Source organism: Mytilus trossulus, chromosome 5 (genome assembly GCF_036588685.1).
Source record: "Mytilus trossulus isolate FHL-02 chromosome 5, PNRI_Mtr1.1.1.hap1, whole genome shotgun sequence".
Classification (NCBI taxonomy): domain Eukaryota; kingdom Metazoa; phylum Mollusca; class Bivalvia; order Mytilida; family Mytilidae; genus Mytilus; species Mytilus trossulus.
In genome coordinates, this window is record NC_086377.1 from 21,026,164 (window position 1) to 21,050,617 (window position 24,454).

At 32.9% G+C, this 24,454-nt stretch overlaps 2 protein-coding genes across 2 annotated transcripts; both read right to left on the reverse strand.

Moving 5' to 3' along the window:
* Window positions 1-1,952: 1,952 nt before the first annotated feature.
* On the reverse strand, window positions 1,953-14,353 carry LOC134718646 (carboxypeptidase A2-like). Its single transcript, XM_063581295.1, has 6 exons — window positions 14,204-14,353; window positions 10,618-10,740; window positions 9,766-9,853; window positions 8,478-8,674; window positions 7,851-7,935; window positions 1,953-2,277 (listed from the first exon to the last, which is right to left on the reverse strand). The coding sequence occupies exons 1-6, from the start codon at window positions 14,333-14,335 to the stop codon at window positions 2,066-2,068; spliced, it is 837 nt and encodes a 278-aa protein (XP_063437365.1). The 5' UTR covers window positions 14,336-14,353; the 3' UTR covers window positions 1,953-2,065.
* A 965-nt stretch (window positions 14,354-15,318) lies between these two features.
* Window positions 15,319-20,164, reverse strand: LOC134717736 (carboxypeptidase A1-like). The gene is made up of 6 exons (XM_063580230.1): window positions 20,027-20,164; window positions 18,818-18,899; window positions 17,354-17,484; window positions 16,706-16,787; window positions 16,172-16,276; window positions 15,319-15,336 (listed from the first exon to the last, which is right to left on the reverse strand). Exons 1-6 carry the CDS (start codon window positions 20,125-20,127, stop codon window positions 15,319-15,321), a joined length of 519 nt encoding a protein of 172 aa, XP_063436300.1. The 5' UTR covers window positions 20,128-20,164.
* Between the last annotated feature and the right edge of the window lie 4,290 nt (window positions 20,165-24,454).

Below are 24,454 nucleotides of genomic sequence, written 5' to 3' on the forward strand. Positions count from 1 at the left end.
TGTAGTGCTTATGAACTTTCAATTATAGGATAAGATTTTTTTCAAAACTTCATAGTTAAAGTGGTACACTCTTTTAGCAGTAAAAGGAGTTCCTATGGGAAATTGTATTGTCCAAATTTACAGACACGCAACCTATAGCGTTTATCTGATTTTACAGAGTTATCTCCTTGTGGTGTTAGGTACCACCTTAAAAATCACACCAGGTTTGAATCTATACACGTGGAATTAAGTGAATTTCTATCAGTTCATGGATCCTTGCACCACGCCATGATCTGTTCATTGTTATAGGAACATTGCGTCCTTGATAGACTTATAGATTATTATTGGTCATCCAACGGGTAAGATTTTCTCGCTTGAACCGGTACGGCGAAAGAGAGAAAAGCAATCGAGTTGAGATGACCAATGATAATCTGTCTATTGCTTTGTTACCTACCACGACGTTATTAATTTAATTGACAACGGGCAAATGTGTCCTTGGTTTGTAGCAATATTTTTTTCATATCACTCTACTCTGCTGAGAATGGAATTTATCAGTCATTAAGATCAAAGGAAGCTTTCGTAAAATATCATTTATCAGTATCAGTAAAAATTCCTGACCTTCATTCTCGTTGTTACCCTTATTCGAACGTTCAAACTGGTATTAATAATTTGTCCAAGTGCTGAATTTCCATGAAATATTTATCACTGAACGTTTAACAAACACCAATCCACCAAACAAGCAACTGCAATTTCATATACGGGACCATTTGCTACTTGTTCATTTAACAGTCATAACTTAAAAATTTCTTACTTCAAATATGGAATTTTTAAACTTAATTTGCAAATCACTTATTCTTTTTTGGGGAATTCTGAATTTAACGAAATCGTAAGATTTGAATTTTATGTTTTATATTTTGTATGATGAAACTTGCCGTAATTCAGCATTAATTGAAATAGAAAATATCATAAAATCAACATATATTTTAATTCTATTGAAGTGAATAGAAGTATCGTCAACTTATGTATACATGTATCAGCATCGAAAAAAAACATTCTTTAATTTAACCCTGTTCATAGTGAAAAAAAATCTATTGTAGTTGTATACGTAATGGTTAAGTGGATAATTGTTACAATATGTATCTTGTATCATATAAGAACAAACTGTAAAAATCAGTTGACAATTTAAAGGCTTAACTCATCAGACTAATACAAATAGAAATACATTTAACAAAAACACAGAGTGGACGTGGACGGGTACTTTTACATCCCGATAACAAAAAGTACAGATCTGAGAGTACTCGCAGTTACTGATAGCTATTCAAAACCAATAACAACTTCAAAAACAAATGCATGCATCTAATGCTATATTATCAATCTGTTCACATCCAACATTCAATGGATTTAATGGAAGGACATCAGTAACGGTCCAAGAACAACATGAACTTGTTCAATGCTAAGGTCATGAACTTGTTCAATGCTAAGGTACAGGTATGCACAGATTGTAGAGCCACGAATGTGCGTTTGTATTCAACATAAATATTTAGTTTGATTTGAACAAAATTAATAGTAATACCAAAAAAAAAAAAAAAACATATGCAAAGTACTAATGACAATGAACCTTAAATTTTTGTAATTCGTTTATTTAAAGGATCAATAAATTTACCGGGATCGTTTCTAAACTTCTGCGCTCGATACACAACATCTCGGTAAAAAAAGGATTGATATCCCGTTTAAAACACGCTTTATCGTAGAAAAATTACCAAGGAGTCAAAATATTTAACAAAAATCCTGAGTCTGATCTGAGTACATCCTTATGCATGATTTTAAGGGTTCTTCCATTTCGATTTTTTAACTAATTTTACACTGTTGAAAATAGGATAAATCCTCCCACTATGACGACATTCTTGATATTTCCTCACACCACATCTTCCTATATCTATTAAAATGACATTTTAAAAGTAATGAAAAGTGAATTGGATGCGTCTCTATTTAATTGGAAACAATATAAATTAAATATAATATATTAAATCAAATAAGTTCTGTTCTCGTTCGGTTGTACGGGTCAATTTATCATTTTTTGATTTTTCTACTTTCGGCCTGTGGCGTTATCATCTGCATAGATCTCTTCAGCAAATTTCCAAAGCGAGGCAAATGTCTCTTCAATTGTAGGAGCAATCTGGTTTTCCGGAAGTTCAAAACCCCACGAGCTCCCGCTTCCAGGTCGAAGTTCATAAGTGAAAGAGTATTTGATGCCGTTGTTCAGCTTCATATGGTCATATGCTCCTCCGGAAGCAACATCTACAAAGTAAAAGACTCAACTAATGTTTATGCCAAACTGTATACTAAAATCTTAATAAGGCACGAACCACATTTATTCACCCCCATTGCTTTCTATTGTAAAAATCAATATACTGGGGATTCATTATTATTCGTTGAATACCAATAGTTGTAGCGTGTTTGTTAGTTTGCAAAGAATCCATCTCAAACCTGTGCTAGGGATTGTCTTCAACTTGCAGGCAGATGAAAGGTGTACTCAAATTTTTATTTTCTAACTTTTTTATTTTCCCGTATTTGCGCAGAAATCTCTTTCTTTCTTTTGGTCTCGTTTGTTATGAGACTTTGAGTATCCCTTACAACAGGACAACATCGATAAATTTACGGTATTTCCGTTTCCTTTCTAACATTAAAATATATTAGAATAAAACAAAATTATACGGACTTCGTTCCCTTTCACAGGTAACGCTTGTATCGTATTAGTTGGTCTTTCTAGGTACAGTGGAGATCACTTCTAACCTCTCATTAAATCTGTCAGAATCTGTCAGGAGAACTGTTCTAGGACAGTACGTAGAACTGTCAGCCTGACACCTTTTAGTCAGTTCTAGGTTAGAACTGTTCTAGCTAGAACTGATTTGGTCAGTTCTACCTAGAACTGATTTGGACAGTTCTACCTAGAACTGGTCCTGACAGTTCTACCCTAGAACTGATTTGGACAGTTCTACCTAGAACTGATCCTGACAGTTCTACTCTAGAACAGTTCTGATTACAAATTCTACGGCTAGAATTGATTTATAAAGTCTACAGCTAGAATTGATTTATAAATTCTACGGCTAGAATTGATTTATAAATTCTACGGCTAGAATTGATTTTTAAATCCGACGGCAAATATTGATTTATAAATTCTACGTCTAGAATTGATTTATATGTTTTAAGAACTCTTTGTCTAAATATAAAGGCTTCGGCAAAATAGCGATTAATATTATAAAGAGTTTTGCTATTTTGCCGGTTTTATTTCAAATTTTTCGTCGGCAAGAGAACATGTTTAACCCCGTCGTATTCTGCATGTATGTGACTGTTCCAAGTCTGGAGCCTGTTATTCAGTGATTTTCTTTTGTTAATGTGTTACATAAATTATTTGGTTTTCTTTCATTTTTGAACATAGATTAAGCCGTTAATATTAGGAAAAAAAGGGGGGGGGGCATTTTTATTTCAATTGTTTTACATTTGTCATTTGGGGAGTCAGGATGGCTCATTTTACATAAAAAAATTATCTGACCTTAATCTTTGTGTAAAATGTTATTCTGGCCCAAACCACCAGAGACGGATCCAGCAGTTTTAAAAGGGGGGGGGGGGGTCCAACTAAATGTCCTCATTCAAATGCATTGATCGTCAAAAAGGGGGTCCCCCACCGCTCTGGATCTGCCATTGAGCCACTATCAACTTAAAATGATCATATTTGATTTCATCATATAAATCTATATACATTTAGCTGCAAACTGTAGGAATCCAGTTTATCTTTAGGCAAGGATACCAATTATATTGGAAAACATTAATGATTTCAAAATTTTATTTGCACTCAATTTATGATAGTACTAGCATGTCCTCTTTTTATTTAAAATATTGAATTGTAAACAAATGTGATATCTTTTTACAAGTAGTTTTCATACCTTAGACGGACCTGTTATACAAAAATCTTTTGACCGCATCAATTTAAACTGACCTTATTTCCTCTTTCTTCCTGCAAATCTATATAGCTGCACAGTAATTCAGTTATAAATTTAGGTCAAGAGGGACTGTAATATACAAGTTACAGCAATATTGGAAAACAATGACCTCAAAATTTTGTTCACATGAATTTAAAGTGCTACATGTAGCATGACCTCTTTTTATTCAAAGTATTGAATCGTAAACAAATATCAGTAGTTTTCATACTTCAGACATTTGTCAGACTGAGTCGTGTAATAAAATATTTTGACCGCACCAATCTAAACTGACCTTATTTGCTCTTTCTTTCTACAAATCTGCTTAGTATATAGCTGCACAGTAATTCAGTTATAATTTTAGGTCAAGAGGGACTATAATATACAAGTTACAGCAATATTGGAAAACAATGACCTCAAAATTTTGTTCGCATGAATTTATAGTGCCAGCATATCCTCTTTTTATTCAAAGTATTGAATCGTAAACAAATATCAGTAGTTTTCATACTTCAGACTGAGTCGTGTAATAAATTGTTTGACCGCATCAACCAAAAATTACCATATTTTCTTTTTTTTTATGCAAGTCTATATAGTTGGACAGTACATCAGTTATAATTTTAGGTCCAGAGGGATTGTAGTTTATAAATAACTGCAATATATTGGAAATCAACAACCACAAAAAAAAATCGCATTGATTGAGAGTGCCATCATTTCCTACTTTTATTCAAAATATCGCATCAGAAACAAACATCAGCTAGTTTTCATAGCTCAGACTGACTCATGGAACAAAAATATGTGTCTGGGCAACAACAACCAAACCATAGACAATGATAGAGCAGACAACAACCGATCACGATGGATTGTATAATTCAAATGACAGCGTGTCCTCTTTTTATTCAAAATATTGAATTGTTAACAAATTTCAGAAGTTTCGATATATCAGACTGAGTCGTTTTAATGACAAAATTATTTGACCGCATCAACCAAAACTGAACATATGGGACCTTTTATAGCTTGTTGTTTGGTGTGAGTCAAGGCTCAGTGTTGAAGGGCGTACATTGACCTATAATGGTTTACTTATTTTTAAGTTGTTATTTGGATGGAGAGTTTTCTCATTGGCACTCACACCACATCTTCATGATCTTATATCTATATATATTCTTTATCATGTAAATATATATATATGGCTTCATTGTAAACCAATAATATTTCTAAGTCAGGACAGATATTGAATGATAAAGAGGACACCAAATTTTATCCACAACATTTTAGAGCGCCATTATTTCCTCTCTGTTCTCGATAATATTACTATTTAAGGAATGACTGTAATATTTTTTCTGTCTATGAAGAAATAACATAAAAAATTTGGTGCACACTGATAAATGTGCGTAGCGGGTTTTTAAACAGTGTGCACCACATTTTTTACGTTATTTCGAATAGACAGAAAAAATATTACAGTCATTTCTTATAATTTAATTCTAAATTTCATTTTAACAAAATGTTTAAACCTTGGCGAACCATAAAAAAAAATTGATGATGTTACGTTCACATGACTAACTTATGTCTATGGGTGTTGATAACAAAATAACGTCAGAAGACCCGTTACATCCAAACTTATATTATTAAATATTGAACCGTCACAAAAGTGACTTTTAAGTCAGTAATTAGTTCATGATGCTTTTTTTAAACAAAACTATTTAACGGCATAATCCAACACTCACATGACTGATTCATATACTTTATTTTAAAATGAAAAGTACATGTATGAGAAGTTCTCTTCTTGGAATAGTATACTGACTATACTGTTAATATATAATTTGAAAAAGGACAATGATTGGTTTTGTTTGTAGCCTAACGTCCAGTGGCAAATATTTCATTTATGTTCAGATCGAGTATATTTTTCAGACTTTCAGGACTCCCAGATATTATTCATTATCGTTATGGATAAGTTTGGCAACGAGCTAATGCAAATGTACATACACAATGACATGTAGTTTTTTTTTACGTTTAACAACACTGATTTCATTAATCCCATAATCCATCCACTGTACAATTTTCGTTTGAACATTTGTCAAAACAGAATCCTAAATCATGAATGTAAATCCAAGGCAAACAAGGTAAATTAAGATTAATTTTCCATGAATTAAATGCCGAGTTATATTTATGAAGAGACTGTTAAAAACGGGGAACGAAGAAACGTAAATAATGATGTTTCATTTGCAATCTTATAAAAATATTTCTCCGATGAGTTGGATAACCTCCTATCCACTTCGATATTTGTACATGTATGTAAATTTTGATCAGTAAAAATATAGAAAAATCCGCTATTATATATAGCAGAGACATATAATACATGTATTATATGTCTCTGTATATAGTAAAGTAATTGGAACTGATTCTTTCTTCTAAATTCTAAAGTGCCCTTCCTGCAGTGACGTCATTTAGAACTGTTCTTCAGTCCTGACTGATTTGGTCAGTTCTGCTGACAGTTCTACAGTTAGAACTGATTTGGTCAGTTCTACCTAGAACAGTTTTAGACAGTTCTACCCTAGAACTGATCCTGACAGCTCTACCTAGAACTGATTTAGTCAATTCTACCTAGAACTGATCCTGACAGTTCTACCTAGAACAGTTCTAGGGTAGAACTGTTCTAGCTAGAACTGTTCTAGGACAGGTTAGAACAGTTCTATGACAGATTATTCTGACAGTTCTAATGAGAGGTTAGAACTGATCTCCACTGTAGTTATGTTTCATTTTTGTTTTCGGTTGAGTTAAGGTTGGCGCCTATACAAACGTTTAACTAGCTGAATTTGTTTGCACATGTCCCGGGTTTGTCCTTTGTTGGTGTGATTCATACGTGCTTGAATTGTTTAACACTGGTAGTTTTGGGGGTTAATATCTTGGTGTTTTTGGTGTAAGCTAAGGCGCCGTGTTGAATGCAGTGCTTTGGCCTATAATGGTTTACTTTTTATAAATTGTGACTTGAATAGAGAGATGTCTCATTGGCACTTATGCCACATCTTCCTGCATCTAACTTTTTTCCAAATTCACATCCTTTATCTGGTTGCAACCCTATTACAGGACCTGCCTAGTATACTGCTTGTTAGTTTGTTCTTATCCTGTAGATGCAGAACATATTGGCCGCTGAACGTTTAAATTACAAAAATCAATCAATCGATCATTAGTGAGTAACCTCTTGAGTGACGTTTGATGTCTTTATTTGAAGAATATAATTTTGTGAATAGCCGGAATCAAATGAGTTCTTGTGTTTTTGCTAGAACAATTCTATAGTCTTTATTAAGGATTGTCTTAAATGATCTAAGGTAAAATTAAATAAAAAATTCTAAATTGATACTTTCTGACCGAAGAGTATTAGTTAATGATCAAAATAAGCTAAAATATTGATAGGTCATGGAGCACCTTTACGAGATAATTGATTCATAAAAGATGACGAGAAAAGACCGACTCGGACTTCTACCTTATGTTTGCATTGGTACTATTATTGTCTCAAACCAAAAGTAAGAAAATCAAGAATCTGTTTAAACTTTGTCGAATAACCTTTTTATGAGCTATTTAGTCTTATGTTGAAAGATTAATAGGTGTTATTGGGGGAAATATTTTACCTTGTACATTATCTATGGAAAAACACCAAGGAGTCCGAGCATTTCAAACGTATTCCAAAACCTGAACTAAGTACATCCTTAAGTCTTAGTGTCACTACAGCCAATTGAATGGTTTGTACGGAATTATTATCAAACTGAAAACAATGTGTGTGTGCGCGCCTCAAGTCTTATGAATTGGTATATAGAAGGTGTAATATGGGCATTGCTACAAAAGGACAACTGTCGAAGATTGAATTACTGCTATTTCCTACACTATCTATTTTTCACTTACACAGTATATCTGGAGGTGTTCCAACAAGGTAGGCAGTGTTATAGTAAGATTCCAGTTCAGCCTCTGCACTCCGAGCTATCCTTAACTAAACAAAAAATATTAAAACACAATTTAACAACATGTAGTTACTGTGCTCGTTTTTGATACAATAAGATGAATTGATACGTCTGGTGAATACAAAATATCGTGGATGTCCCTCATCTAGGTGAAAAAGAAATGACGATGAAGTCATGGAAAAGGTAATGACCCTCACGTCAAGGAAATAGTAATTACCCTCATGTCAACAAACACTGAGTATTTTTGATTAACTCTATAGATAACTCTAACAATATTGCAGTTTTTCCATATTAATTTCAGCACATTTGCCAAAATAGAAGAGAGGCAGTTACAAGAAAACATTATCAACGTCACAGACGACGATATACGGACGGAGCTTAATGATATACTCCACTGTTTTGTAAAATACATAATCATATACATGTAACCTATTAGAACACAATCTTGTTTTTTCTGTTGATTTTTGGTGACCTGATTACATATTACATATACTTGTTCATTTGTTTATTAACTGGTTTGCAGATATTCCAGTCTCTGCTTGTAGATTTCTTCTTATGATTATTGTCTTACCAATGTGTTATAATCACTAGGTTTGGAACTCTGGTATCCCCATGGCAACAGTATATACTGAGAATAGCTGTGAATTGATATAAACGCTACATTGTTAGTAGTTTGGACTGCTGCATTGAGTGCTGCTGTTTCCGGTTCTGAGAGGGCACTGTTTCCACGGTACGTGTCTGAGCAGGACTGTCCGGATGAACCAGATCCTAACAATCAAAAGTAATAGTTGTTTCATTTACATGTTGGTGCCTGTTCAAACGTTTTAAACCACTGCATTTGTTTGCACCTGTCCTAAGTCATTAAATTGTTGTTCAGTGGTTGTCGTTTGTTGATGTGGTTCATGAGTATTTCTCGTTTCTCATATTCATTATTTTTTATGTTTGAATTGTTTACACTCAGTCTGATAATTTTGGAAACATTGATAGCTTACTGTTTGGTTTGAGCCAATGTTCCGTGTTAAATGTCGTACTTTGACCTATAATTGTTTACTTTTTACACAGTTTTTGGGACTTGAATGGATAGATGATTTATTGGCACACTTCTTATTTCTATAATCAAAGATTTTATATTTAAAAAAAATATTTTGCACTATTAAGATATAAGAAGATGTGGGCTAGTGCCAATAAGACAACTCTCTATCCAAATAACAATTTTAAAAAAGTAAACCATCAATGTACGCCCTTCAACACAGAGCCTTGGCTCACACCAAACAACAAGCTATAAAGTGCCCTAAAATTACTAGCGTAAAACCATTCAAACGGGAAAACCAACGGTCTAATCTATATAAAAAAACGAGAAATTTTGCCCATTATTCACTATTATGTTTACTCAATCTGGACCTTCTTAAACCTTTAATACTCCCTGATGTAAGCGAATCATTGTGTATTTCAAATATTTTTTGGTAAAATAAAAATAATAATCGAATTAATAACTGTAACATCGCTATAGAGATATAATACTTCACCGAAGCTCACGAGGGTCGGCGACTTCTACCTAATATATTATGTACTAGTAATTACAGGCTAAAGTTGAAAAAGTCCATATGCGATGAAAAACTTATAATAGTTGTCCGATAACAATGGATAAACCTTATGCATTGATATTTTCTAACCTGCATACAGCTCTCTGACTCAACATTTTCAGGCAAATATATATTTGTCATGACTTTGCAATTTTAAATTCCGAAAAAATCAAATACCGCTATAAATAGTTTTGCAACTTAGATTTAGGTTATGTTACAATTTTAAATATGGACATATTTTTGTGTTTCGTTTATAATATTTTATATCCACAATACCTCCAAAATTAGCATTCCAGTTTCTGTTCAAGTCAACCCCAAGACAAATGCCATTGTTTTGACGTCTGTTCTTTCTCCAAAGTCTTGACTAGAATTTGAAAAAAACCAGATATTTTAGCGAACTTTTTTCCTAGTAACATTGAATGTTTATATAATGAGGCTAATTGCTCTTAAATCTTGTGCTTTTCTATATAACAGCTCTTTATGTTATTTTATTTCTTATATCTCATAAACAATTGACCATCTCAGAGTAATGAGTTCTGGGTTAGGATTTAATTAATTCTTTGTTTAGAGTGTAACGCATTCTGAGTAATATTTCAAAAACGTACAAGTTACATCCCAAACATTGCTATGCGTCATTTTTCTTAGGTGTTCATATAGTATTGTATTATGATTTCACAGTGCATACATGAATGGTTCAATTAACTAAATGAGTGTAAATTTGGAACATGTCCTGGACAAGAGAATATCTTTAATAAAAGTGAATAAAGATGCAATGAATAAAGTTACAATATTGGTATTCTATATTTCCTTTTGACAATTATTGCTGCATGTCTTTTGTAATACTGCAAAGCACTCCGTACTTAACGAATGATAACACTTGTACAACATTTTAATATACACTCCAGGGGTAGTTCGGCCACATTGAATAGGGGTCAGATTTTCAATTTGACTTAAATATAGTCTGATAAATACGAGAAAACATAATTTAAACAGAAGTTGCTTGGAAACATGCATATGGTTTTTCGTTCCTTCATAATATTTGAACCTCTTCCGAAAAATTTGGCCCTACTCAATATGGCCTGACTAATCGCGAAATGGCCTATTAATGACTATTCGTTTCATTCTTACCACCCAATAGGCGTAGTCATATCCATCGGGGTTATGGACAGGGACAATGTAATAGTCGTAAAGATCCAACATGGCGGTCGCTTTCTGAGCAACGACACCGGAGCCACCATATAACCTTGCAAGCTGTTGATTGAAGAAGAAAAACAGATTTAAAAACAGAAAGAGTTTACCGCATAAAAACAGAAAGAGTTTACACGTTACCGCATAAAAGGATCCAAAATATTTTAATTTCAATAACCAAAATTATCATTTCATTAACATCTAATGTGAAGCTTTGAATCGCATAATATTTTGTTTGTGTTCACATTTGTGTGTATTTTTTTTAGTAAAGTACGAGTTATACTGTATGAACAATGAGTTTTGCAGCAGATACGCTTTTTTGTTACAAAAATATTTCCCTAAAATATAAGTTTTCTTTGCCCCAATGAAAAGGGATTTTATAGTAATATCATCATTAGAATGCATTAATACACGTACAAATGCAAATGCGTTGAAACAATTCTTTCACGGTCTCAGATATCAACGTTGTAATAACAACATCAATATAATTTAATAGTTTCTGTTTCCGTTTTTGTCATGATTTATTTAGGGTTCTCTTCGACTTTCGAATTATTGTTTTCTTTTGGTATCCTTTTCAGGTTTGCATTACTGCAACAACAAAACCTAAACTCAGTTTTTATTAATTCATAATCAGTTCTATCATCACATAAATTTTCTCCCATACCCAGCCTGATTTTATTCTAGTGACAACATTGATCAATTGTCATGCATTACTATCGTATAAAATAAAATTGAGAATGGAAATGGGGAATGTGTCAAAGAGACAACAACCCGACCAAAATAAAAAAAACACAACAGCAGAAGGTCACCAACAGGTCTTCAATGTAGCGAGAAATTCCCGCACCCGGAGGCGTCCTTCAGCTGGCCCCTAAACAAATATATACTAGTTCAGTGATAATGAACGCCATACTAATTTCCAAATTGTACACAAGAAACTAAAATTTAAATAATACAAGACTAACAAAGGCCAGAGGCTCCTGACTTGGGACAGGCGCAAAAATGCGGCGGGGTTAAACATGTTTGTGAGATCTCAACCCTCCCCCTATACCTCTAACCAGTGAAGAAAAGTAAAAGCATAACAATACGCACATTAAAATTCAGTTCAAGAGAAGTCCGAGTCTGATGTCAGAAGATGTAACCAAAGAAAATAAACAAAATGACAATAATACATAAATAACAACAGACTACTAGCAGTTAACTGACATGCCAGCTCCAGACTTCAATTAAACTGACTGAAAGATTATGATTTCATCATATGAACATCAGGCACAATCCTTCCCGTAAGGGGTTTAGTATCATACCATCATAACATATATGAGAAGAACATAACCCGTGCCATGCCAACAACTGTTTTTAGAATAAATGTGTTTAGTTCCGACGCAAAGACCTTATCAGTGACTCAATATTAACGCCAAAATATGCAATCTTTAATGACTTGACAACAGTATCGTAATTATATCCCTTCTTAATAAGTCTATTTAAAGGTTTTGTAAGTTTATGAGGTGAATACTGACACCTTTGTGCTTTATAAAGAATATTTCCATAAAAAAATGGATGTGAAATACCTGAACGTATAAAAAGTCTGCATGTTGAGCTATATTTACGAATGATGTCTTTATACCGATGATAAAATTTAGTAAATGTTTTGACTAGTTTGTGATATCGAAAACCCTGGTGTAATAATTTTTCAGTAATACATAAATTTCTCTCGTTAAAATCTAAAACATTGTTACATACACGAGCGAATCGTACAAGTTGAGATATATAAACACCGTAAGATGGTGACAAGGGAACGTCACCATCTAAAAACGGATAATTAACGATAGGAAATGAAAAATCATCCCTTTTATCATAAATTTTAGTATTCAGCTTTCCGTTAGTGATATAGATATCAAGATCGAGGAAAGGGCAGTGGTCATTGTTAGTATTAGCTTTATTTAAAGTGAGTTCACCAGGATAAATTTCATTAATATACATACTGAAGTCGTCATTATTGAGAGCCAAAATATCATCCAAATATCTAAAAGTATTATTAAATTTGTTTATCAGATGTTGTTTTGATGGGTCTTTGCTTATTTTTGTCATAAATTATAACTCGTAACAATACAAAAAGAGGTCCGCAATAAGTGGTGCACAGTTAGTCCCCATTGGTATTCCGATAATCTGACGATATACGGAATCCCCAAAGCGAACAAAAATGTTATCTAGTAAAAATTCAGGGGGATATATAGTATCAAAGCATGTCCAATTAACATAGTTTTTTTGTTTATTGCTACTAAAAAATGACCTAAAAGAGTTTGAACATATATATTCACATTCTGATTTTTTGAATGCCCATTTAATTAGATGTGTGAATTTTTTCTTAATGAGAATGTGAGGCAATGTGGTATACAGGGTAGAAAATCAAAACTTTGAACAGATTCAAAATCACCAATATAAGCATGCAATTTATCAAGTACTTCCAACGAGTTCTTGACACTCCAAAAGTAATTTATTCCACTATTTTCGAAGGCCTTATTTGAACAATTTATTATAAGGTTTTTAATTGTACCAAGTGTGCTGGTAAGAATAATAGACAATTTAGTAGTTGAACAATGGCTTGAAGACGAAATAAATCTATATTTGTAAGGGGTTTTGTGTAGCTTCGGAAGCCAATACATAGTTGGAACTTTCATTGTATTTGGCTCTGCTTGTAAAGCGGTGGCTAAAAGTTTATGTTTGTTACAGATTTCGTTTTCTGAAAATGGAGTCAGTTGGAATGTTGGTGAATTGGTGATTTCCTTTTTCAGAACCTCGATGTAAAATTTACGTCAAACAATAATAATATTATTAGCAGCTTTATCGGCCGGGACAAAAACAAATTCCTTGGCTAGTTCTTTTAGTTTATGTTTGATACGAGAAATAGGTTTATTGTGGTTATTGTTAATAGTAAAATGTTCTTTAAAATGTTGAATACGTATATCAACTATCTTCATTACTGAATTAAAAAAAGAGTCCAAAGATTTTTTGTCAGCTTTTTCCCGTTTTATCCATTTCATACAGTAAGTAAGGAGTGAGTCGTGGATGATATTACGACACTCATTCCAATTAATAATTGACGGGGGACGATATTTAGGTCCTTTACTGAGAAATGATTTTAACTCTCGGTCTTGAACGATGTTAAGATCTCCTGTTATAACATGGGAAATGGGTCCATAAATATATTCGGAATTACTGCAATTACATGAAGTAGGTGTATTTTCACTGATATTAACATCTTTACACAATTGACTATAATTAAACACAAATTTCCGGGTAGATTTCTTGTAAATATAACAAATAAGAGGTAGCTCATTATTGTCAAAATATCCAGGAATTTGTTCTTTAACAGAATGGTCGTTAAATATACCGGCAATATTTACAAAATCAAAGCCTTTGTTGACATACTTAATTTTAATAAAATGTTTTTTATGATCTTCAGGGCGATCAATTTTGGGAAATAATTTAGAATAACAATATGCCATAATAATTTTTAAAGGTTACTCACATTATTAGCTGTTGCCAAGCAAGTTGAGATTGTGATGAATTCTCTGGCATGTGTACCACATTCTATCCAGACAGCCTTCTTTCCACTCCCATTTAAATCGGTTGATACCTTTAATGTATTAGAAAAATACATTTGTCAAATACCGGTGTGACCCTTTTGAAAGCCTTAAATATGACTTGATCATCCAAACAAAGTACTGCATGCTATTGATTTGAAGGCGATGACAAAGAACTATGATATTAGGGGATGTCTCAACTTGTTGTTTACCTGTGCTGTACTTTTCAAAACCTTTCTGAAATTTAATTCCTAATTGCTTTTCAACTTTATGCTTTAGCCCTTTTTCGAACGTTACTGCTTATTCTTAGACTCTTATGGGAAACCCACATCGCGGGGTCTAAAAAATAATTTACACCGAAAAATAAAATAAAAATACGAACGAGTAAAAAATATTAAATCTAACTTAGCCAAGCAAAGTAGGAAATGATACAGTTTAACTATTTTAATAAACGACACAATAATATTTCCGTCTGTAAAATCAACCCTGACCGAAATCGTTTTAGTTTATTTGCGAGAATTTCTTCTGGTACTCGTCGTAAAAAGCAGCGTATAAAACATGAACAATTCAAAGCGTGACAAGCCTAAAGGGCAAACGGTAAACATTTTTGTCTCTCTCTCACAAAAATGACTACCAACAGTGATAGTCATGCAGAAACATACCAATCAACAAATCAGGACAATTTAGATCCCTGAAACGTCAAAAAATGACGATGATTGAACTTGGCTTAAGTGCCACACCACTGTCTTGTCAAAGCCAATACAAAAACATCTGGGACCATCTTATCCATCCAGATATTTCTTTGTTAGAAGATTCGAAATCATTAGGAAAATATGTAAAGTTACAACTTTTGCCCGACAAATGGAAAGATGTCCACACGTTCAAATTTCCGACAAGGTATATTAACTCCATTTCCATTAAAAAATATATAATGCGCGTCGCTGAACTAGCAGGGCTGTAGGGGTTGTAAACCCACGTTTTTGTTTAGATAAGGGTTGTTAATTTCGTAAATTATTTGGGCCAAAAAATGACTAATTGACTTTTGTTCCATTTTTAGCTCTCAACTTTGTTTCCGACCCTGAACAATTTAATGAATTACAGTGAACTTTATATGAGTTTGACTGTCCCTTTGTTATCTTCCGCCTCTCTTTTATATGTAAATTAAGATAACGGTAAATACAAATCTGAATTCCCTCTTTAAGTTATTGTTTTGAAAGGCTACTTTACATTGTTCTGTTTTGACACCTTCCTGTCGATGAAATATTAAGGCGTTAGCGCATTAAGAATAAAATAAAATAGCCTTTCAAGACTTTATCAAGTTCCGCAGTACTAGTCCGTTACTGGAATGTTGCGTTCCGAGCAAAATACTGATAATGTTTGGAACGATTACTGACGAATTTCTCTCTACTACTAGTATCCGTTTATGGATCAAATGATCACAGAACTTGATTCTCGACTTCTGAATTCAGAAAACCGTATTCATGCACAATATCTTCTTCTGTGTGTGGTCGAACAAATAACTAATGACCAATTGAACAGAATACAATGTAAGGAAACCTTCATTGGTCTTTTTTTATCAATTTTGTGTTAACAAAACTTTGAATTTTTCAAAAAACTAAGGATCTTCTTTTCCCAGGCATAGATTACCCTAGCCGTATTTGGCACCACTTTTTGGAATTTTGGGTCCTCAATGCTTGTCAACTTTGTACTGGTTTGGCTTTATAAATATTTTGATATGAGCGTCACTGATGAGTCTTATGTAGACGGAACGCGCGTCTGGCGTTCTAAACTGAAATCCTGGTACTTCTGATAACTATTAACATATAAATACTAAGTTTATAAGTTCACTAGGGAAACAACTGGTTCCTGTATTTGATTGTCTAAGATGTTGTAAATTGAACTAGTATATTTACCTTAACCGCCCATATTTGTCGTCCTTCTGTAGTTGTTCCCCCTAGATTAAATCGTTGCAATCGTTGAGGAACCTCTGCCTCCAAAGTGCTAAGGAAATCATCTATCTAAAACAAAGTTCAATTGAACTCAATTACACAATGTAAGACAAAAACAAAAAACGTATCTTTGTAAATATTTCTGGAATACTTGCCACTGTACTTAACAGAAAAGTCATGTTAAAGCCGTGTGTTGAAATGACGGGTATTTGATGTAATGAAAAATGTGTTTTGCTGTTCGGCAATACATTTATTAAATATCAGGCGTTGATTCCAAACCCCGTACTGATCCCTACTTTTCATGAATGATGTACCTATAGTGAAATGTTTAAAACAATCTGCGCTTTTGCTAAAAAATTATTCCCTTATATTTCAGTTTTGAATTACTTGTGTCGTTGGCATCTTACGGTGACATGAATGTGCTTGCGTCCTTGTACTGGTACATGTAGCTGTTTCACTGGTAACCATTAAATAAGCCGTTACTTTTTTAAAACTCACCCCATTTAAATCTAGGTAGGTTTGGGTGTAATCTCTTGATCCAGCATGTCTAGATATAGATTGCCACTCAGTATCAATTCCGCTGCAAATGAAATGTTTTATGATAAAAACGTATATTATGTAAAATAGTTTAATACAACAGTAATTATAATTTGATAGTGTAATAAATCTAATCCCACACACTTGTTTCCCGTTCCAGGTGATTAAGAGTTTATTCCTGTACATTTTGTGAGGCAGTGTGTATCTTTATGCCGGATGTTAGATGATAGATTCCGGTTACTACTAAGATGGCGCTTCAATTTTAAGCTTATGATCAGGTTTGCAGATGATAGGGATAGTAAAACAATGTAGTTTATGGACGGTGCAGAATAGAAAAGCCTAAAAAATGAGATAAAAAGTCAAAAAAAGAAGAAAAAAAGAGAATAATTGGTTTTGAAATAAAAAGAATGGAAAATAATGGTTGAAGAAATAAAGCGTAGAGAATTATGAAATAAAAAGTTAAAGAAAAAAAGAATGAAAGACCCTCAATCTTGACCTTCGTATCTCGTGCTTAGTGGCCTACCGTTGAATATCTTCTTGTAAGACGGTGTATTTCAGTGACCTACTGTTGAATAACTTACTGTTATACTGAGTATTTCAGTAACTCACCGTTGAATATCTTCTTGTAAGACGGAGTATTTGAGTCCTGCTCGTTCAAGTGTCTCCATACATTTCTTCTCATGTTTTGGTTCAATGTGTATATGAACATCTCCCCTCATTGGTTGTTTCCAGAAATCAAGCTAAAATAAAATCAATATTCGTTAGTACAAGCTGAAATAAGTAGTACACACTTATTTATATTTTAATTTTTAATATTGAAGCTTTAATTTTAATATTGAAGCTTTAAAAGAAATATACGGAAGCCGGTTAGTGTCAGGGTTGAGTTTTATAATATTTAATTTGTTTAAACGACTTAGCTTAGTTGAAATAACGACTTAGCATACTTATACTGTTATAGCAACTTATCTTACTTGTTTTAACGACTTAACTTACTTGTTTAACAAGTTAGCTAGGTTGTTTAGACGAGTAAGCTAAGTTTTTTAAATAAGTTAGCTATGTTGTTTAAACGAGTTAGTTAAGTCGTTGAAACAACTTAGCTAAGTTGTTTAAACGGGATAGCTAAGTTGTTTAAACGACTTAGCTAAGTCGTTAGAACGAGCAAGCTAAGATTTTATAACAAGTTAAATTAGCTTAGTCGTTATAACAAGTTAGCTAAGTTGTTAACACAAGTTAGCTAAGTTGTTAACACAAGCTAGCTAAGTCGTTTTAACGAGTTATCTAAGTTGTTTAAACGAGTTATCTAAGTCGTTTAAACAAGTATGCTAAGTCGTTATAACGACTTAAAAATAAAACTCTATCCTGACACTAACCGGCTTCCGTAGAAATATATAAACGTCTGTCAATCTGATTTTAATTTTATTATCATGGTGTTTTTTTGTTGTTGCGTTTATTGAAAATATAAATAAATTTTAAGTCATCAATGATGTAATGAATACATGTAGTACTAAATAATTAAAAACCAAAATTCAAGAAAAGAAAAACATATTTACAAATCAATCTTATAGTTAGATTTTCATTTTAGAAACCACAAATTATAATAACAACAAACATGACAAATGATTAAAAAAAATATTAAATCTGAACTGTATAAATGGAAAGTACCTTACCTAACTGATCAAAGATAAATAAAAAAAAAAATTATAAAAGAAAACAGATCTGTTTTCTTATCTCACAAAACTACAATTTGTACAATACACCACTATTGCGTTTCGACAGCACTGACACGATAGTCGATAGCATTTATTTCAAATTTCAAATACAAAACCAACTTATACCGAAACCGGTCTAAACCGGAACCTATTTCAACCGTAAATATCAGGGAATTACGCTTCTGCGCTTTGCCATAACATTTGAGCGCAAAAATTATTACAGACGTTCGGCGGCAGCTTTTGATAAACTGATCTGACCATTGAATATCAATTTCAAATATGATTTTTAGTGGAAATTGGTGATTTTGTACAATCATTGGATTAATGACATAAGATCATATGATTGATATGAATGTGTATATACCTCCAAGTCCGGATCATTTTGAAGCTCCCGCAAAAACTCAACTTCGAGTTGTGTTTGTACTTTCACTGACAATAACTTGTGTCTGAAAAACAAGGTTATAACAATTGAAATAATGTGAGGTGATTATAAAATGATGCAATAATCTGATAACTATTGCTACAAAGAAAGCAGGAGTTTTGTCTCGCGTTGACATTGTCAAAAAGCAAGACGCATGAATGATTTTTCCAGCATTGGCGGCGGAGTCAACATTGTATTAGTTTGTAATAAGGTCCATTTAATAGTGACAAGTAATTATAGGTCAATCATATTTGGTATGCAGTTGTATCAGCATTAGCAAATCTCATTTCCATGGGGAATCTCAGGCCTTGCCACCTCAGTCCTGGTCTATTGACTTTGAAACTTAGGTCAATGATATTTGGTATGCAGTTGTATATGCATTGTCATATTCCATTTCCATGGAGATTATTCTGAAAAATTGCATTTTTTAAAATTGTATTACTGTGTTAGTGCTCTGTTTACAAGTCAATTTAGTGTATTTTCGTTGTGTTTTGTACGAATGAATATGTAGAAGTGTAACTCCAAATTTAGTACTAAAGTTTTACAGAAAATTACTACAGTTTAAAATAATATTATTTATTTGTATATATCAATATTTTCACCTCAATGATTTCAATTGTTTGTGAATAACAATGTGCCTATAAATAAACTCATCATAGATACCAGGACTAAATTTAGTATATACGCCAGACGCGCGTTTCGTCTACAAAAGACTCATCAGTGACGCTCGATTCTAAAAAAGTTTGAACCTTTGTTACACAAAATTTGCTATGAAATTTTTTAATAAGATATCGTAAAAGAAACTATTGTTTTTCTTCATTTTCCACAAGATTTAACTTGATTCACTAGTTTAGTGTTGGAACAACATTATCCTACATAATCCCATTGTTTACATAAAAATTCTGGGAACTCAAACATAAAATTTTACTATTTTACCTTTAAAGTTCAAAATATAGGAATACGGTCAGAATAAATATGTGTAATAATCGAAAAAATAAAACTTCGCAAATTTTTCAGAAATCACAAAAACTAATCTTGCATTTTTGTTAATTAACAGTACATAAATGTATAAGATAAATAAATAAAAGAGTAAATAATTATCAATCCAAGGAATAAATTGATATAATGATAAATAGTAATAGATTAGCATACCCTCTATATGAAACTCTTGGTGGTCTGCTTTTTTCTTTTTCTTTCACAGATTTACAACACACAGTTCCTATCAAGACACATAGTAATATAACAACCTTCATCGTTCCCAGATAAATGAACTCCCGACAAGAACTTCTTCGGTTTTAAAGCTGAATTTCTAAGTACAGTTGCGTTCAATTGTAACCTTCGTTTGATATGCATAAAGTACACACGTTGACAGTTTGTTGCGCATACATAACGCGGACAACTACGTCGGCATCAAAGATTACTTATGCTGAGTTCACACGTAATTCGAATTCGATTCGCAATAAATAATTCGAATTAGTTTAATTGCATTCGAATCGTTTTACGTCCAAACGTCAATTATAATTCGAATTGTAATGCGCGTCAAATTCGCTTACTGTCCAAACGACGTTAACTTTTAATTCGTATTAACAAAAGCGTATTTCTTTGCGATTTAGATAATTCGGATTAGCCAATTCGAATCAATTCGAATTAAAATAGAAGAGTGTGTGACCGCGATTAGAGAATTCGATTCGAATTAAATGTACGTGTGAACGAAGCATAAGTTGTTACATGTACTCATAAAATGGTATAATATTACCATTTATTTCGGATTAAAAAAAAAAAACAGTACAAAATAAGGAATGTCGTGGTGAAGTTGTTAGTGCCTCGAACTGCAAAGGTTCCTGGTTTGATCCCCGTTCATGGATAATGATTTCGTGGTGAAGTTGTTAGTGCCTCGAACTGCAAAGGTTCCTGGTTTGATTCCCATTCATGGATGATGATTTCAGGGACTGAATTTTCGCCTCTCCCTTGCCGCCATTTGCAAGTATGGTATTGAGAAACGATGATAATCCGACAATAAATGGCTTACTCGTGTTAAGAGAGAGCCATATATCCTGCATATAAAAGACATCCTTGTAGATTTCGAATGCCGCTACACGGCAGCTCTAGCACCCGCAAAGTGAACAGGAATTAATATTAGTCGCAATAACTTGTCTCCTTATCCACTATAAATAAATGTATCCAAACTAAATCAATGCAACCCAAAAATCTATCACGACGAGACAGACTAGTTGAACACATTGTTTGAGGTCGATGTACGTTATCGCTTAGTTGTAACTCTTTAATTTGGATTTGTTATTACCCTATTTAATTCATGAATTGAATAACAAACAACATGTCTAAAGACCACAAAACAAGCCAAATTATGTTTCTTACAAGTAAGGATCAAGTCAACCTCAAAGCTTTCACAAGGTCATTAATTTACATTTTATAATTACTTCCTCAATGCTTGCGACGGCTTGCTATAATCGAACAACATGTAATATCAACTGTATGAAGGAACTGAATAATATTGAAATAAATGTCTGCTCATAGATCGTTATTTGTATTCCCGCGCCTCAAGTGATATAAGCATTTGGTATATTTCAAAACGACAGGGACGACTCGATTAGACGTGTTTTCCAGTTAAAATTGCAATCTTGCTTGTGTTAATGTATTAGATGTTATTTTAATGTTTTGATTTCAGAAGTATTTATACATTACTGACTATATTTTGTCGACACGATATTATGGATCATAATGTGCAATTGAAAGCAGCCCATGACATGATCGTGTGGATATTCAATTTGTGCTTTAATTTGGTTTTTATTAGTGTTATGTGTCTAGAGTTAGGTAGTATATGAACATTAGTAATTGTAGGAGAATAACAATAGTTACCAACTTGAAGGATCGATAATTACTTGCACGAATAAGAAATTATACATGGACAGGTCAAAACAGATCGCAACTGTATTTTTAGAAAATTTGGTCGTAGATTTTTTGCAATATTGGTAATATGAGTGCGTTTAATTAAAAATGAATCCTTTGAGTAAGCATGCAAGTTATAGATAATTACTAGCTTACTCGCCATTTTTATATGTTTTACCGTGATAACCATATGTATATACACAAGTATGTGCTATTGTGTTTTAGCTATCGATTTATGAGTTTTGAACATAGGTATACTACTGTTGCCTTTGTTTGTGGTATCTTTCAACGAACCACTATTTCATTCATCAACCGAAACACTAGATCCGTGAAAAACTTCCTATTAAATGTTAGAATAGCGATTTCAAAATCAAAATCAAAAACAAAAATGTCACCTTAATTTTATAGTAGTGTTTGGGTTCCTCAATCTTTGGTTTTCTGTGTCGTGTTGGGGACTGCTGGTTGTTATTTGTCGTTTATTGGTTTGGCCATGGTATTGTCTATTTGTTTATGATTTATACCTTTTGATTCCATCCATATGGTACATGTATATTCTCCTTCTTCAAATATGAACGTAATTTATTCTGTGCCAGAATATAAGTAATTTGAAACTACTATTTGCCTGATACCCAATATCATTTACCTTATACCTTCGCTATTTGTCTGTATCGTAAACCAAAGAGCTATCTTAACTAAATACATCCACAAGGTATCGATACTTTACGAACCCTCAAGCTGTATTTATCAACTATCACACGATGGATTTACGTAATACAGACCCCAAACAGGATGTATTTACTAGATACCCCTACTTTTTTTACATGATACCTTCGTTATGTGTCTTTATCGTATACCATAAAATGTCGTAATTAAATAAGACCCGATCATTTTATCAAGCCTCCTTGTGATACCCTTATCTGCATAATTATATAATATTCACAAAAAGATTTCTTAACTATAAAGATATAGGAAGATGTGGTATGAGTGCCAATGAGACAACTCTCCATCCAAGTCACAATTTATAAAGGTAAAACGTTATTATAATAGGTCAAGGTATGGTCTTCAACAAGGAGCCTTGACTTACAGCAAACAGCAAGCTATAGAGGATACCAAAAAGATTACTAACTTGTAAAACCGTTCAAAAGGGAAAATCAATGCCAAAATATATATAAAAAAACAGAAACGAGAAACACTTATGAACCACATAAACAAACGACAACTACTATACCCAAACTTTGTATTTACTAAACACTCTCACGATACACAACGAACTGTTTATAAAATACTGTATCCCCGAAAGAGGTGCCTTTACTATATGCAACACAAGGTGCCTTTTAGATTGTACCTTGGATCTTGAAGTGTGTTTTCTATAACCCACTTATTTACAATCCATTGTTTTCTGAAACTTATCTAAATCTGTCAGAGAAATAAAGACCAAGTAGCATGGGAAAACAGACGATGATATATGATCCATTTGTTTTTGTAACTATTCGTGTGCAAGTCATTCTGTATTATCTGTAGTGTTTAAATGACCGGTTATTTATTGAAAGTTTATGAATAATAAATTCATATCAAAGGCCATTCACTGTTATTTCAACAATACTTTATAAACTTGTTATACTTAGGAAGATCGTGATGTTTCTAGCAGAGAAAACAATGAAATCGTGAATATTTTAGCTCTTGCGCATGACCTGTATTTTAATTCATATATTTATATGTGGATGCTGTTTAAACAGAAGCCGAGTTTTAAATACGAATATTTTTTGCTTGCTTAAAGTTTATGGTGACAAAAATTGCATTGTAATTCCGGATGAGATTTTAAATTTAAATGTACGAAAACATTTTCATTTTATAAAACTGAAATTGTTAAAATGAACCAAGAAAATAGTAAATACTGATTTTGGAATGCAAATTTGTGAAATAACAATTTATAAAAATAAATCATCATAGGTCAAGTAACGGTCTTCAACATGGAGCCTTGCCTCACACCGAACAGCAAGCTATAAACCCCACATATTAGTAATGTAAATTCATTCAAACGAAAAAAAAACGGTCTTATCTATAAAAAAAATGGATAGATCTTTCAATATATACATAAAACGTCTAAAGGCGCGAGCATATTATTTAACGGTTGTCGTTTATTCATTGTTTTCATATAAAATAAAAATGAAATTATTATCGTTTATTGTTTTACGTAGTTTGTTTTTTGTGTTGTGACGCTGCACCATTGTCGTAGGTTAAGGGGAGGATTTGAGCTTTCAAAAATGTTTAACCTCTCCACAAATTGCAAGGGTCTGTCAAAATTCAGGAGCCTGTGATTAGGTGGTTGTCGTTCGTTCTAACGTCATATTTGTTTTGTTTCCCGTTTGAATTGTTTAAGATTTGTCTTTTCGTGACCTTTTATAGCTGACTATGAGTTGTGGGCTTCTCATTGTACGGTGACATATAATTGGTTACAAGGTCAAAGCAAGCCATCGCAGAAGTGGCAAAAAATAACGACTGTATTATTTGTGTAAAGTTGTATACTTAAAACCAAAGAAGCATTCCGTCCCGTTTGAAGAATAAGTTGCATGTAGGGCCCATCTCTGACATGTTTATCAGTTAAAAAGCTGTGACTTACACTGGGGCATGCAAGTCATTCGTTTAAACTATACAATAGATGTACCACCCTCT

Bases quoted from the DNA above. Each gene is read 5' to 3' on its own strand.
- LOC134717736 (XM_063580230.1), bottom strand. From the start codon at position 20,127: ATGAAGGTTGTTATATTACTATGTGTCTTGATAGGAACTGTGTGTTGT. The intron at 17,485-18,817 runs GTATATACACAT...ATTTTATTTTAG, and splicing joins AAAATGATCCGGACTTGGAG to CTTGATTTCTGGAAACAACC. The intron at 16,788-17,353 runs GTGAGTTACTGA...TTTCATTTGCAG, and splicing joins TTACAAGAAGATATTCAACG to CGGAATTGATACTGAGTGGC.
- LOC134718646 (XM_063581295.1), bottom strand. From the start codon at position 14,335: ATGTATTTTTCTAATACATTAAAGGTATCAACCGATTTAAATGGGAGT. The intron at 9,854-10,617 runs GTAAGAATGAAA...TTCAAATTCTAG, and splicing joins ATGACTACGCCTATTGGGTG to TCAAGACTTTGGAGAAAGAA. The intron at 7,936-8,477 runs GTAAGACAATAA...TTTTTTGTTTAG, and splicing joins CTAGTGATTATAACACATTG to TTAAGGATAGCTCGGAGTGC.